This window comes from Tachyglossus aculeatus, chromosome 1 (assembly GCF_015852505.1).
Source record: "Tachyglossus aculeatus isolate mTacAcu1 chromosome 1, mTacAcu1.pri, whole genome shotgun sequence".
Taxonomy (NCBI): domain Eukaryota; kingdom Metazoa; phylum Chordata; class Mammalia; order Monotremata; family Tachyglossidae; genus Tachyglossus; species Tachyglossus aculeatus.
The window spans coordinates 146,500,989-146,517,663 of NC_052066.1; the positions used below are offsets into that span (position 1 = coordinate 146,500,989).

At 46.7% G+C, this 16,675-nt stretch overlaps 1 protein-coding gene across 2 annotated transcripts in view; it reads right to left on the minus strand.

Moving 5' to 3' along the window:
* Positions 1 to 16,675, minus strand: part of RCOR1 (REST corepressor 1) — a 142,785-nt gene that overhangs the window by 18,318 nt on the left and 107,792 nt on the right. For both annotated transcript variants that reach the window (XM_038742757.1, XM_038742715.1), the window contains exons 4-6: positions 9,450 to 9,502; positions 2,941 to 3,102; positions 400 to 518 (exon numbers count right to left, since the gene is read on the minus strand). In XM_038742757.1, the coding sequence (XP_038598685.1) occupies positions 400 to 518; positions 2,941 to 3,102; positions 9,450 to 9,502 (334 nt within the window). The remainder of the gene's footprint in view (positions 1 to 399; positions 519 to 2,940; positions 3,103 to 9,449; positions 9,503 to 16,675) is intronic.

Consider the following 16,675-nt stretch of genomic DNA (forward strand, 5'->3'; position numbering starts at 1 on the left):
ACAGTTTTCAAATGGATCTTTGGGCAGAGAGGGTCAAATCAAATGTGCCAGGCTCACACTTGACCATTCTGGATTGCTGGGCTGCTAAAAAATATCGGGTCGGAGAAAAGAATGGAAAAGAAGTGCAGGAGAAGCGTTTACTCAGTGAAAGGAGTCTTGAAGGCATCACAGAGGTGGCAGGGATAGGAAAAAACTGCATGGAGCATGGAGCACCAATCTTTTTAGTCTTCACTACACATGACGAACCGGTTGCAAGGAAGAAAAGCATCCCAGTCCACACTCAGTGTAACCCCCTAAAAGAAACTGGAAGTATTCCCTGCCGTCTGCCTAGTCGCTGGAATCCCTAGGAAAAGGAAAAGCACCCTGCTGATACATTCGCCCTTGTAGCCACTGACATACCTTTCCTCTCGTTCCCTTTTTTGTTTGCGAGCATGGCGATCCATCACGCTGGTTTTGGTCCTTGTTTTCTTCCAGGAATAATAAAATTTCACTAGGCTTGCTATAGATTTATCAGGAAGCTAGCAATGAAAACCAAGATGGTGCCGGTGTAAGATTTACTAAATGTGAACCAATAATATGATCGCAAGTATTTAAATGGTCAAATGTTACATGGACTCACAGGAAAGCAATTCACCCATGTCTTCTCCGGACAGTTCATATATTCAGAAGAGAGGGGCAAACACCGTTCAGACTCTGACAATATTGAAGCCTGTGCTTTATACCAAAGTTAGGTGACAAACCCAGTGTTTATGATTTGGTTAAGTTTCATGAAGTCTCTATCAACTTTCCTTTCCATGTGGGAGACGAATCCAGCTAATTAATAATAGTTCAAACTGAATTTAAAGACACTAAAATTTAAAGAATCTAAAGACTCCCTCCTTGACTAACTGCATCAGCTTCCTGTCTCTCCCCAATGCAGCCTACACGTGACTCTGTTAGTCGGATCATTCTTTGGAAAAATCGTTCACTTCGTATCTCCCCATCCTTCTAAAGTCTCCGGTAGTCGCTCACCCACCTCCACAAACAAACTCCTCACTGTTGGCCTTAAGGTACTCAATCAACTACTGCTCACCTACCTCACCTTGCTGATCTCCTACCACCACTCACTTTTCCCATTTTGCCCCTCTAACACCAACCTACCCTGTTCCTCCATCTCATCTATACTGCCAACTACCCCTAGCCCACACCCTCCCTCAAGCCTAGAACTTGGCCTCGCTCACAGTCCACCGCTCTCCCCACCTTCAAAACCCTCCTAAAATCATATGTCTTCTAAAAGGCTTCTCCTCATCTGGCCTCCCCTCTGTGTCAACCACGTGCTCCTTAGGCACTTCGATACTCGTGCCGGCCCCACGGCTGTTACATAAATATCCTTATACTCCACTACTTCCCTCACCCGTAATTTATTTTAATGTCTTCCTTTGCCATCTCCTTGTTGGCAGGTATCACATCTACCGAATCAATTGTATTGTTACTTTCCCAAGTGTTTAGTACAATGCTCTGCCCACAGTAAGTGCTCTGCAATCAATCAATCAATCGTATTTATTGAGCGCTTACTGTGTGCAGAGCCAGCGCTCGGGAAGTACAAGTTGGCAACATATAGAGACAGTCCCTACCCAACAGTGGGCTCACAGTCTAAAAGACTCTGCACACAGTAAGCACTCAATAAATACAACTGAATGAATTAATGAATCCGCCACGCTAGCTCTCTTCCGCCCTTCAAAGCCCTACTGAGAGCTCACCTCCTCCAGGAGGCCTTCCCAGACTGAGCCCCCATTTTTCCTCTCCTCCTCCCCATCCCCCCTGCCTTACCTCCTTCCCCTCCCCACAGCACCTGTATATAATAATAATGATGGCATTTATTATGTGCTTACTATGTGCAAAGCACTGTTCTAAGCGCTGGGGAGGTTACAAGATGATCAGGTTGTCCCGGGGGGCTCACAATCTTAATCCCCATTTTACAGATGAGGTCACTGAGGCCCAGAGGAGTTAAGCGACTTGCCCAAAGTCACACAGCTGACAGTTGGCGGAGCCGGGATTCGAACCCATGACCTCTGACTCCAAAGCCCGGGCTCTTTCCACTGAGCCACGCTGCTTATGTTTGTACATATTTATTACTCTATCATACTTGTACATATTTACTATTCTATTCATTTTATTTTGTTAATATGCTTTGTTTTCTTTCTCCCCCTTCTAGACTGTGAGCCCGCTGTTGGGTAGGGACCGTCTCTATAGGTTGCCAACTTGTACTTCCCAAGCGCTTAGCACACTGCTCTGCACACAGTAAGCGCTCAATAAATATGATTGAATGAATGAATAAATACCACTGATGGGCTGATGCAGGGTCTCAGAGCTCTAAATGATGGCAAAGGGAGGCAGACAGTAACCAGAACGGAAGGCAGTAGCACAGAGCAGCCTCTAACCAGAATTCCTTTTGCAACCATCCTAAAATCTGCATTCCATTTTCAGAAAAACCACTTTTTCTTGACAAATGGACCTGGAATTTCCAGCTAAGAAAACCGAGGCAGCATGATGGAATCCCCAGCACTCTGCTCTAGGTTTCCAAATTTGTCCAAAAATCAACAGAGTCACCCACTTTCGGAGATCCCCCCAAATGGCATCCCAGAAATGTGCTCTGCTTTTCCCAAATAAACGTTGGTTCCTGTAAGGCAGGGATGATGTTCCTGATAAACCTCAGAGTTGGTGGGCCTTGACTGGCACTGCATATATGTGCTCGACTAGTTCTTTCAACATCGTAATTACATTCTCTCCAGATAATCGTGTGTTAGCGGAAAACCATCCCCTAACAAATTTCTATCCAAAACGCAAGCCAAAAGCACGTGTTATGGAAAAGTAGGTGTATCAGACTTATCAAAATACCTCAGAGGGGAAGAGCCTTATTAGAAAGTAAAGTTTCCAGGCTTTTCCACCCAGGCTACTTACCATCTGCTGGATTCTATGAAATGTTTTTCCATGGAAGCTAAAGGCCTGTTCAAACAGGACTTTATCTTCCACCGTCCACTCATCTGGGAAAGGGGTAAAGTTGGGTAGATCAGCCAAGGATTTCTCAATGTTGTGCTTGTGCCAAAAAAGCATCCCGAGGGCCTAGAAGACACATAAGCAATAAAAAAAAAAAATCACTCCATAACCCCCTCCACAAAAAACCAAACGTTTGAGGAAATCAGCCTAAGGATCAAAAAGTAGGCAATGAAACATTATTAACGGGGAAAGAAAACTCCAATATCCATAGAAGCTTTCACTCATACCTAGATTTCCCACTATATTTCTTAAGTCTAGCATAAAACTCGCTGTGGGCAGGGAATGCATCTTTTTATTGTTGCACTGTACTCTCCCAAGCGCATAGTACAGCGCTCTGCATACAGTAAGTGCTCAATAAATGCAACTGAATGAATGAATCTTGATTCCACCTGGAATTTGCATGGTACTTTTATACTCCTTACAACACCCCTGTGAGGTACAGAGAAATGGGTATCAATATCAATAATGGTATCAACTTTACAGTTGAAGAAACCCGGGGCTCACAGGTTACGTAACTTGTCCGAGGCCCAGTGGCAGGTCAGTGGCAGAGGTGGGACCCAAATCTAGCTCACCTGATTCCCAGACCAGGTCTTCCAAAACCACCAAAAATGGAAATCTAGAAGTATGTAATGGCCTTTGTAGCACCAAGCCCTAGTTAGCAGACAGGCTCTTCAGACAGCTTTGAGAGCTCACCTCCTCCAGGAGGCCTTCCCAGACTGAGCCCCCTCCTTCCTCTCCCCCTCCATCCTCCCCGCCTTACCTCCTTCCCTTCCCCACAGCACCTGTATATATGTATATATGTTTGTACGTATTTATTACTCTATTTATTTTACTTGTACATATCTATTCTATTTTGTTAATATGTTTTGTTTTGTTCTCTGTCTCCCCCTTCTAGACTGTGAGCCCACTGTTAGGTAGGGACCGTCTCTATACGTTGCCAACTTGTACTTCCCAAGCGCTTAGAACAGTGCTGTGCACACAGTAAGCGCTCAGTAAATACGATTGATTGATTGATTGATTGATTGGGAGTGGTCATCCTCCCAAAGAGGAGATAAATCACCTCCAAACTGGTCCAAACTGAAGTCATGTTAACCAGGTGGGAAAGAGGAGGGATCCCAGACTGAAATTGTTTTCTCCCCGACCCTTATGAAACCGGGTCGTCTGGGAAGTAAGGGATTAGACTCAAATTCCCCAGAAGATGGAAGCTAATCCCCAATTTCCCAATCACTCAATGAATGAGAAGCTCAACTTTCGCACCACGGGGAAGTAGCGTGGCTCAATGGAAAGAACCCGGGCTTTGGAGTCAGAGTTCATGGGTTCGAATCCCGGCTCTGCCAATTGTCAGCTGTGTGACTTTGGGCAAGTCACTTCACTTCCCTGTGCCTCAGTTACCTCATCTGTAAAATGGGGATTAAGATTGTGAGCCCCTCGTGGGACAACCTGATCACCTTGTAACCTCCCCAGCGCTTAGAACAGTGCTTTGCACATAGTAAGTGCTTAATAAATGCCATCATTATTATTATTATTATTATTAGAAGCAGCATGGCGTGGTCGCTAGAGCCCGGACCTGGGAGCCAGAAGGTCATGGGTTCTAATCCTGGCTCTGCCACTTTTCTGCTGGGTGACCTTGGGCACTTCACTTCACTGGGCCTCAGTTCCCTCATCTGTAAAATGGGGACTGAGACTGGTAGCCCCACAGGGGGCAGGGACTGTACCAACCGATTTTCTTGTATGCACCCCAGCTTTTATTACAGTGCCTGGCACACAGTAAGTGCTTAACAAATATCATAATTATTACTATTATTTTACAACAGTAATTTTACTGCTCTAAGGAATAAAAATCAAATTATGGGACAGCTGCTTTCCAATTATTATTATTATTATACTTAAGTGCTTACTATGTGCTAAGCACTATTCCATGCTAAGCAGGTTGGACACAGTCCCAGTCCCAGATGGAGCTCACAAAGTCTAAGGGGCAGGGAGGAGGATTTAATCCCCAATTTGCAGATGAGGTAATGAGGCACAGAGAAGTTAGGTGACTTGCTCAAGATGGCACAGCTTGGGAGCCGCACCTGGCTGTGCTGGGAACCAAATGTGGCTCTTAAATTGGGGCGGCTTTTAAAGCTGACACCCAATGCCTTGGGTTTAACACGGGTCTCTACGCGGCACAGTGCGAGGTGAAACTAAGCACATGACATGGCCCCTGTGACCTACCTAAAAGCCAAGGCAGAGTATGCAGGACTGTTGGGCTAAGGCCAGTCCATCTCGGCCGGGGAAAAGCAGGAGGGCATCAGCCTGCCCAAGAGGGCTAGTGGACACCAACTCCAGAAGACCAAAGACCTGGACAACCCCAGAGGAACTCCGGGTACATAGGGTGGCTCCAGGGGACCTTGCCTCTCAGACCACCCGCACCCCCTGCCCAGTTTGGTCTGGGAAATCCTCACACCGTTTCACCCTAGGAGGGAGTTTCTCTCCAGAGTCCTAAACCCATGAAGGTTGAAGTCTCCTGAGGGCTCAGCAGCTCTTTGGAGTCAGGGGGAAAGGGGATGGATGTGGGGCTATGGGCAGAAGCTGGTCTCGGACACTTTCCTAAGCTGGCCCGGAAATCCCTCTCCCTTACGTCACCAAGGTTCAGCTGACATCTGTAGCTGGCCAAGGAGAGAGCTACTGTCCTGCTTTGAGTTCCAGAGATAAGGACCTACCTGGGCCTAGGTGGTGAGGGAGCTACATGGGTACTACCCTCTTGTGGGTTATCCAAGGGTAAGAAAAGTAAAGAGAGCCTACCCTTTGCCAGTGGCGGCCTATGATGCCACCCCTCTCTTCCCTTCCTGCGCCATCAGCAGTCACGGGGTGCAATGGTGCTACCAAATGGAACCAAGCACAGTGTGACTCCATGATGCCCCGTGTAACGTGGGGGCCCAGAAAACTGAGGAGTTCTGGGTTTCCGGGAAGGGGGTTGGGGGGGGGGGGGGGGGGGGGGGGAAGAGAGAGAGAGAGAGAGAGAGAGAGAGAGAGAGAGAGAGAGAGAGAGAGAGAGAGAGAGAGAGAGAGAGAGAGAGAGAGGGAGAGAGAGAGAGAGAGAGAGGGAGAGAGGGAGAGAGGGAGAGAGAGAGAGAGAGAGAGAGAGAAAGAGAGAGAGAGCATATGCGCGTAGCTTTGTTTCCAATATTGTGCGATGGGCTCTCCGAACATTCAAGGCTTGAAAGTTTCATTTTGTTGGGCTCTTCTGTGCCAAAAGGCTGCCGACTCATCTAATAATACACCAAGCAATGGAAGATTCCGGCAAGTCTGGGAGGGTTTGTGTGGGTGAAAAGTTGGGGGAGAATGGGGGACTTGGTCATTCATTCAATCGTATTTATTGAGCGCTTACTGTGTGCAGGGCACTGTACTAAGCGCTTGGAAAGTACAAGCTGGCAGCATATAGAGATGGTCCTACCCAACAAAGGGCTCACAATCTAGAAGGGGGAGACAGACAACAAAACAAAACATGTGGACAGGTGTGAAGTCATCAGAGTAAATAGAAGTAAAGCTAGATGCACATCATCAACAAAATAAATAGAATAGTAAATATGTACAAGTAAAATAAATAAGAGTAATAAATCTGTACAAACATATATACAGGTGCTGTGGGAAGTGGAAGGAGGTAGGGTGGGGGGATGGGGAGGAGGAGAGGAAAAATGGAGCTCAGTCTGGGAAGACCTCCTGGAGGAGGTGAGCTCTCAGTAGGGCTTTGAAGGGAGGAAGAGAGCTAGCTTGGCGGATGTGCGGAGGGAGGGCATTCCAGGCCAGGGGGAGGACATGGGCCAGGGGTTGACAGAGGGACAGGCGAGAGCAAGGTACAGTGAGGAGGTTAGCAGAAGAGGAGCAGAGGGTGCGGGCTGGGCTGGAGAAGGAGAGAAGGGAGGTGAGGTAGGAGGGGGCGAGGGGATGGACAGCCTTGAAGCCAAGAGTGAGGAGTTTTTGCTTGATGCGTAGAGTTTGACTGGTAGCCACTGGAGATTTTTGAGGAGGGGAGTAACATGCCCAAAGCGTTTCTGCACAAAGATGATCCGGGCAGCAGCGTGAAGTGTAGACTGAAGTGGGGAGAGACAGAAGGATGGGAGATCAGAGAGGAGGCTGATGCAGTAATCCTGTCGGGAAAGGATGAGAGATTGAACCAGCAAGGTAGCGGTTTGGATGGAGAGGAAAGGGCGGATTTTGGAGATGTTGTGGAGGTGAGACAGGCAGGATTTGGTGATGGACTGGATGTGAGGGGTGAACAAGAGAGCGGAGTCGAGGATGACACCAAGGTTGTGGACTTGTGAGACGGGAAGGATGGACTTGTTGAGGGAACTGCCAAGCTTACCTTGCACATGACAGTAAGTGCTCAACAAATACCAGGAGTTGATTGTCAGGGGATGGTGCAGAGATGACATACCATGTTAGGGAGGACATAAGCTTGCTGAGGACAGGGAATGCTGTCTGTTATATTATTGTGCTGTATTCTCCCAAGTGCTTAGTATACTGCACTGCACACAGTGAGTGCTCAATAAATATGACTGACTGACTTGGAGGATAATAATCACCACCTTAATAAGCGCTACCAAATACCACTATTCTTATGTGCCACTCACAAGATAAACAGACTGGACAGAGCACTCTGTCCCACATGGGACTCACAATCTCAGTAGGAGAGAGAACAGGAATTGAAGCCCAATTCTGCACATGCGAGAACTGAGACACAAGGAAGATAAGTGACCTGCCCATGGTCATAGAGCAGACAAGTGGCAGGGCCGGGATTAGAACCCAAGCCATCTGACTCCCATTCCTGTGCTCTTTCCACTAGGGCAGGCTGATTCTTTTTAGACTGAAGCCTACTGGATTTATGGGCAGGGAAAGTGGGAATGACAACCTCAGCGGCCATGAGGTATGAGAGTCGAGGGCAAGGCATATATGAGGAGCTTGGGAAAAGTGGTGAAGATGAGCTGGAGAGGAGTGGGGGAAGGCGGCAGATTCAGAAGATAAAGCTGAGGACATTTTGTTTCATGTGGAGGCAGGGGGAAAAGGACGCCCTAGGAAAAGGAAGAGCAGTGACACAAACATCACTCCTATCCCACTCTATTTTTTTTCCTTTCATGCCCTGACTCTGATCATCAACTATTCTAAAATGTCGACTGACCCCGGGCCCAGACAAGTAGAAACACCGGATAAGTCAGTCTGCCTTTGTGGCCAATAAATCTTAAAGACAGGTCTACCTGGAGAAAATCCTCAGGAGGAAACTGATAGGCTGGGACCCCTTGGTTGGGAAGGTTACTGAACTGCCTGAGACAATTTCCCTGAACCTCCCAGTGAGCAATCAGTCAATCAATTCATCAATCGATGGTATTATTTACTGAGCGCTTACTGTGAGAGCTTACTGTGCAGAGCACTGTACTAAGTAGAGGAGCTATGTGGCTTAGTGGAAAGAACAAGGGGCTTGGGAGCCAGGGGACGTGGGTTCTAATCCCAGCTCTCCCATTTATCAGCTCTTTGACCTTGGGCAAGTCACTTAACTTCTCTGTGCCCTCAGTTACCTCATCTGTAAAACTGGGATTAAGACTGTGAGCCCTATGTGGGATGACCTTGTATCTACCCCAGTGCTTAAAACAGTGTTTAGTACATAGTAAGCTCTTAACAAATACCATCATCATTACTTCCAGACCAAGTCCCCCTTTTCCTCACCTCCCCCACCCCTCTGCGTCGCCCTGACTTACTCTCTTTGCTCTACCCTCCTCCCTACCCAACACTTGTGTATACATCTATAATTCTATTTATTTATATTGATGCCTGTTTATGTGTTTTGATGTGTACATACCTATAATTATAATTATTTATATTGATGCCTGTTTCCTTGTTTTGATGTCTGTCTCCTCCCCTTCTACACTGTAAACCCGGTGTTTACTGCTGAATTGTACTTTCCAAATGCTTAGTACAGTGCTATGCACACAGTAAACGCTCAATAAATATGATTGACTGAATGAATAAGTGCTTTTTCAAGCTTTACTATCAGCAGCTATCAGAGTAGTGCCAGTAAACATACAAGGACATTTGTGCAGATAGTGTGGGGAGTTGTGTATATGTGTGTGTGTGGCGGGTGTCGGCACAGGGTGAACTCAGCGTGCGGTAGACCAGGTCCACACCTAAAGAGAATCCTAAACTATTTCATTTCCTGTTTCTGCAAGTCCCAGCAGCCCAGAGGGACACCCATGCAGCCTAACTGCCCTGGGGGGGAGAGAGGACCTATTAAGTCCACCGGGTTTGGGGCTGGGAATAGGCTTGCCCTCTCGGGCTATTTGGCTAATAATGGGAGAGGAATAACTAGGAAAAGCAAGTTTTGGCTGGATTAATCGGTGCGGTCCACTTGGAAGACAGAGGAGGGGAAGCTGTTTTATTACCTGCTCCATGTTGTAGCCATGCTTCTCCTTGGCAATGGCAATGTATTCATCCACTGAAAGACAAGAAACAAGAAATCCAGATCAGAAGAAATTCACTGATGACTGGCTTCTGGGATATCTCGCTTAGTGGCAAGAGCCCGGGCTTGGGAGTCAGAGGTTGTGGGTTCTAATTCCGACTCCGCCACTTGTCTTCTGGGTGACTTTGGGCAAGTCACTTCACTTCTCTGGGCCTCAGTTACCTCATCTGGAAAATGGAGTTGAAGACCGTGAGCCCCACGTGGGACAACCTGATCACCTTGTATCTACCCGAGCGCTTAGAACAGTGCTTGGCACATAGTAAGCACTTAACAAATGTCATCGTTATTTCAAGCACTTAGTACAGTGCTCTGCACACAGTAAGCGCTCAATAAATATGACTGAATGCATATGTCTTGCACCCCCTCTCCAGGGAGGTTTGTAGAAAAAGCAAAGAAAACTGAGGTCTTTATTTGAGGAGGAAGATGCTAGCAAGCTGCAGATTCAGGAAGGAATTTGGAATCGCTCGTCATGAGCAGAGGTCTCCAGTTCCTCTGAGAACAGAACTCAAACCAATCAATGGCATTTATTTAGCACCAGAGGGCAATGGAAGAAACGAGAGGAAGGGAATATAGTTTAGATATTAGAAAGAACTTTCTAAGTCCAGGTCTTCCCAGGACAAAATAAAATTGTGGGTTAGCAATGATCTGGTGAGTTCAGATGGTGAAAACCACAAGATACTAGATGTTGACTGTCCCAAGCTTGCTGAAAAGAAAAAAAAGGAAAAAGGAAGGTATTTGGTTGCCAAAATTCTGCCTACATTTAAAATCAAATCTATTATGCTCCTGGAAAAATCTTACGGCTTGTAAATAAAAAGCAACTTGGTTTTGAAAGAAATAGGGGGACAAAAAGCCAAACTTTGGTATCCCAATACCTCAGTGGAACCAGGTCTGGATGCCCTTAGAGGACACTACAGCACTGATCCTAGACCCATACTGTTTGGGGAAGAGGAAGACAGCGGGATCAGTTAGCAGCACACGGCCACCAGGCCATCACCAAGCCCAGGACACCCGACCAGGGTCAGAGCATTAATAATAATGATAGTAATAGTATTTATTAAAAATAAATGCCAAGCACCATACTAAGTATTGGGGGTAGGCAGGAATCTGCTCACCCTGTTGGGTAAGAGAAGTCTAACCCCACCTAGAATTAGAATCATCTATCGAAGGTTCCTTTGGACAGATCTGTGTTAAATTCTACCTTAAATCTGCTTTCACACCTAATTGCAGTCAATCTGGAACACACACGTCTCTTCTAAAATGCATCTGATTGCACTTAGTGCAATCACAACAACGCCTGTACCACAGAGTGGTCTATTGTTCAGCGGACGTGCTTTTCTTACGTTTTCAACACGAACGCTGCAGTGTCTAGCAGCATTCGTTCTGAAAATGTAACCGGTCTCCTCTCTGATTTCATTTAGGAGGGAAATGGTCTTAGATCTTAATGATATCCAGCCCTGCCCTTTGTCCTGCTAAATACAACAATAAATTCAGCCGCCTGAACCACAAGGCTTCCATTGAAAGAAAGCACTAAATAAGTCCTACCCACACACTCCGGAGCAAGACAAATTAAAACCATATTCTAGTAAATCACACCGGACCACTTTTAAGCATGAGTACACACGGGGGTTAGCCGATAACCTGCTGGAGAGGTCCCTGGGGTGGAGGTGTGTACGGGTCAGATTTGGGCGTGGGTTGTGGGGGAGGGTGCCTCACCAGCTCTGTTGTGGTGTTGTCTCCCCTTGGGCAGAAACCACAACAAAAGGGATTTCTTAAATACTCACTGAGCCCCTAAACCCTGTCCTTACCCTTTCGTTCATTCACTGAGCCCCTAAACCCTGTCACGGCCCTTTTGTTCATTTGTATTTATTGAGCAGTTACTGCGCAAAGCAGTGTACTAAGCGCTTCGGAGAGTTCAATATAACAACAGACACATTCCTGCCCGCAACAAGCTCACAGTCTAGAGGGAGACACAGACATTAATATAAATAAATAAATAAATTACAGATTACATGTGTGCTGTGGGGATGGGAGGGAGGATGAATGAAGGAGCAAGTAAGAGAGGCGCAGAAGGGAGTGGGAGAAGAGGAGAGGCGATCTTAGGCAGGGAAGGCTTCTTGGAGGAGATGTGCCTTCAATAAGGTTTTGAAGTGGGGGGAGAGCAATTATCTGTCTGATATGAGGAGGGAGGGCATTGCAGGCCAGAGGTAGGATGTGGGCGAGAGGTTGGCAAGGCCCAGGCAGACTTGGTCTCCCCTGGGCCCTGGCAGCCACGCGTTGATTTCTCGGACCCTGGAAAGGAGTTGCGGCCAAGGCCCTAGCGGACCTCTGCTCCGTCTTCCGGGCTTCCAGCCCCCCGGCCACGGAATTCCCTTGGAGGCTGCCTGCAGCTGCTGGCAAGCAAGCAAAGAAAATGCCAGGTGGCAAAGTTTTTCTAAACTACCCACACGGCTGCTTTAAGTGAGATTAAAAACAGCTTTGAGACTAAAAAAAGAAAGCCCACTCACTCCGGCCCCTTACCAAAAATGGTTGGGGATGTTTGGGCGGAGGGCTGACCGTTGGATGGGAAACCAACGCCAGACAGTTAAGCTACGAAATGCCTGGAGACACGACTAGCCGGGCATGGCTCCGGCCCCTCGGCCAGCAGCTTAGACTTCCCTGCCCAGGGTCAGCCTGACTGAACGGCTCCAATGCTCCCGAGGGGCTGAGGAGTTCCTGCGGGGCGTGAATTCAACCGGCTGACCCACGCATCTCTTCTCCTTCCTCACTGGATGGGAGGGGGATAACAGTAAGAAGTTTTACTGGACTGGAGAGCAAGATTTTCAGTCTCTCTCGATCCTCAGGGAAGGAACACATACACGCAATCATACTTCTACTATTGGGGAGCAGTGCGAGAACTTCTCTAAACTGTAGGCTCACTGAGGGCAGGGGCTATGTCTACTAACTCTATATGTTTCCAGCTTGGGCTTCCCAAGCGCTTGGTGCAGTGCTCTGCACACAGTAAGTGCTCAATAAATATGATTGAATGAATGAATCCCCCCGCCTTACCTCCTTCCCCTCCCCACAGCACCTATATAAATGTATATATGTTTGTATGTACTTATTACTCTATTTGTACATATTTATTCTATTTATTTTATTTTGTTAATATGTTTTGTTTTGTTCTCTGTCTCCCCCTTCTAGACTGTGAGCCCACTGCTGGGTAGGGACCATCTCTATATGTTGCCAACTTGGACTTCCCAAGCGCTTAGTACAGTGCTCTGCACACAGTAAGCGCTCAATAAATACGATTGAATGAATGAATGCCCCCCCCCCTTACCTCCTTCCCCGCCCCACTGCACCTGTATTTATGTATATATGTTTGTATGTACTTATTACTCTATGTATGTGTACATATTCATTTTATTTATTTTATTTTGTTAATATGTCTTGTTTTGTTGTCTGTCTCCCCCTTCTAGACTGTGAGCCCACTGTTGGGTAGGGACCGTCTCTAGATGTTGCCAACTTGTACTTCCCAAGCGCTTAGTACAGTGCTCTGCACACAGTAAGCGCTCAATAAATACGATTGAATGAATGAATGAATACTAACTCCGTTATAATGTACTTAGCACTTAGTACAGTGCTCTGCACACGGTAAGTGCCCAACACCGCTGATTGAAGAACAAGAGACCTGTCATTTGCAGCATATATAGAGGTCAACTGTTCCTTCGGCTCATCTTCTGCACCTAGAGATCACTGGCAATGGCAGTAGTTGGGTATTAGCCGACACGTGATTACACATGCTCTGTTTTAAAAGCCATCTGGAAGCAACATGGCATGGTGCATACAGCACGGACCTGGGCATCAGAAGGTTGTGGGCTGTAATCCCGGCTCTGCCGCTTGTCTGTTATGTGATCCTGGGCAAGTCATTTCACTTCTCTGGGCCTCAGTTCCCTCATTTGTAAAATGGGGATTGAGACTGGGAGCGGTAAAATGGGACACGGAGTGTGTCTGACCTGATTTGCTTGAATCCACCCCAGTGCTTACTACAGTGCCTGGCACTCAGTAAGCGCTTAATAAATACCAGAATTATTATAATTATTATTGCTCACAACCAAACACAGGTTATTCAGTGAAAGAACACACACCACCTCATTAATTTTCAGTAAACCCACAGGGAGATGGTCAAAATATTCTATCAGTTGATATTATTCAATTTGGAAACAGGGCATCAACATATTTACCTGTGTCAGGCTAGAACTAATCTTTCAGAAAACTTCTCCATTTCCAAGTGTGTTCAAAAATCGACACTCAAACACATATCCGCCTACAGAGGCTTCGTATGGGTAGGTGTGAACTGTGTTTGGTGGTTGTTATTTAATGGGCTCCTTTGGTTGACGTTTTGTCCAGGTTCTTCTGGCCATCTACTGGGTAATGCTCTACTCAATGGACAAACTATTCACCAAAGCAGCTCATCAAGAAGCAAACCCCACATGGGACCATCAAAAACATGACGCCTCCTCACTGATTACTGTCATGTGTGAAACACACTGTTCCTGATGGTGACACTTTACCCATATGTACAGGTGTGGCTGGAAAGTCCTCTGAGTGGAGCAGTCGCTCTCACCGGGCACACAACAACAGTTTTTGCTGGGCCTCTGGATTTGCTAATTGCAATACCTGGCAACATTGGTGTCATGAACTTTTCCAGAGTTTATGCTCTCGGAGAGTCATGTGCCAGGCTGGTTTTTCCCTACTGTAGCTGCCGTCCAGCCATCAACAGTTTGGCTGTAATCAATCAATGGCATTTGGTAAGTGCTTACTGTGTGTGCAGAGCACTGTACTAAATGTTTGGGGGAGTACAATATAACAGAGTTAGCAGAAATGTTCCCTCCCCACAACGAGCTTACATTCTAGAGGACTGCACTGCCTGACGTTGTATTAGCTGTTCTTAGTATGATCCTTCTGCTCGTAAAACCAACCTGATTTTTTTTTAAAATGGTATTTATTAAGCATTTACTATGTGCAAGGCAGTGTATTAGGGAAGCAGCGTGGCTCAGTGGAAAGAGCACGGGCTTTGGAGTCAGAGCTCATGGGTTCAAATCCCGGCTCTGCCAATTGTCAGTTGTGTGACTTTGGGCAAGTCACTTAACTTCTCTGGGCGTCAGTTACCTCATCTGTAAAATGGGGATTAAGGCTGTGAGCCCCACGAGGGACAACCTGATCACCTTGTAACCTCCCCAGCACTTAGAACAGTGCTTTGCACATAGTAAGTGCTTAATAAATGCCATTATTATTATTATTATTAGTGGTAGTAGTAAGTCAGAAGACGTGGGTTCTAATCCCAGCTCCGGCACTTGTTTGCTGTGTGATCTTGGGCAAGTGACTTCACTTCTCTGTGCCTCAGTCACCTCACATGTAAAATGAGGATTAAGACTCTGAACCCCATGTGGGACAGGGACTACGTCCAACCTGATTACCCTGTTTGTACCCCAGGGCTTAGCACAATGCTTGGCACATAGTAAGTGCTTTAATGTAATTATTAGATCCCCATTTTACAAATGGGGTAACAGGCACAGAGAAATGAAGTGACTCACCCAATGTCACATAGCAGACAAATGGTGGAGCCAGATTTAGAACCCAGATCCCAAGACTCCCAGGCCTGTGCTCTTTCCACTAGGTCATAGTGCTTCCCAAGTATGGAAGTTCTTCTGAGGTTGAATCTTGAACTGTTGGGTCTGCAACCGGATCAAGGGGGAGCGGGAAGGGAAAGACTGAGAAAGGGGCTGCCATCTCAACCTAGCCCATACAGGAGTTGAAGTCGTTCCTGGGAAATCGGCCCATTCCCCCTAACAGTTAAAAGCAGCGGTGGAAGCAAGTGATACCGAGGAATGTCATCGAGGCAGAAGCAATGTCTGCCCAGGATAACAAGTTCTCTCTAGTCTTAGGAATTCCTCATCCTCAATTAAGGGTGGGTTTAAGGCAATCGGTCAGATGCTGTTGCCATCTTGGCAAGACTCTCTGGAACTCCTTTAAGTGGCTGTCTCCTCCTGAAGACTCTAAGTACCCTGTGGGCAGGGACAGCATCTACCAACTTTACTGTATGGCACTTTCCCACATGATAATGGCACACATTAAATGCTCAACAAATACCACTGACTCTCTCCTTATCTGTGATAAAGCTACATTCTTCAGCTATATTGTGAATGGGTCCAAATAGATGGTCTGAGAAGTTCTGGAGTGATGTATTGAAGTACTGGGTATGGGTGGGCAGCATGGCTTTGGATCACTTTTGCCTTGGCCTCCCACTTCTGGTCTTGGCGTGTTCCTCTACAGGCTTCCTTAAGCATCATAAGGAGTTTCAGGAGGACAAACCCACATTGCTTGCTTTGCTGCAAACAGATCTTAAACCCAAGTCACTTGCCTAAAACTAATCCTTAGGGTGTCGACCCTGGTCTCAGTTTTAATAGCTGCCTGGTGAACACCTTTTTTATTTTAAATGACATCTGTTAAGTGCTTACTATGTGCCAGGCACTGTACTAAGCAACGGGGTGATACAAGATAATTGAGTTGTCCCACCTAGGTCTCAGAGTCTTAATCCTCATTTACAGATGAGGTAACTGAAGCACTGAGAAGTGAAGTGAATGCCCAAGGTCACACAGCAGACAAGGAACAGAGGTAGGATTAGAACTCTCGTCCTCCCTTCAAAGCCCTACTGAGAGCTCACCTCCTCCAGAAAGTCTTCCCAGACTGAGTCCCCTCCTTCCTTTCCCCCTCCTCCCCCTCCCCCGGCCTTACCTCCTTCCCCTCCCCACAGCACCTATTTATATGTATGTTTGTACGTATTTATTACTCTATTTATTTGTACATATATATTCTATTTATTTTATTTTGTTAATATGTTTTGTTTCGTTCTCTGTCTCCCCCTTCTAGACTGTTAGCCCACTGTTGGGTATGGACTGTCTCTATATGATGCCAACTTGTACTTCCCAAGCACTTAGTACAGTGCTCTGCATACAATAAGCGCTCAATAAATACGATTGATGATGATGATGATGATGAATGAGTGAATGAACTCAGGTTCTCTGACTCCCAGGACTGTGCTCTCTCCACTAAGCCATGCTGCCTTCTCTTCTAAAGGAATCACGTGCAGTGCCCACTCAGGGGGCTCAT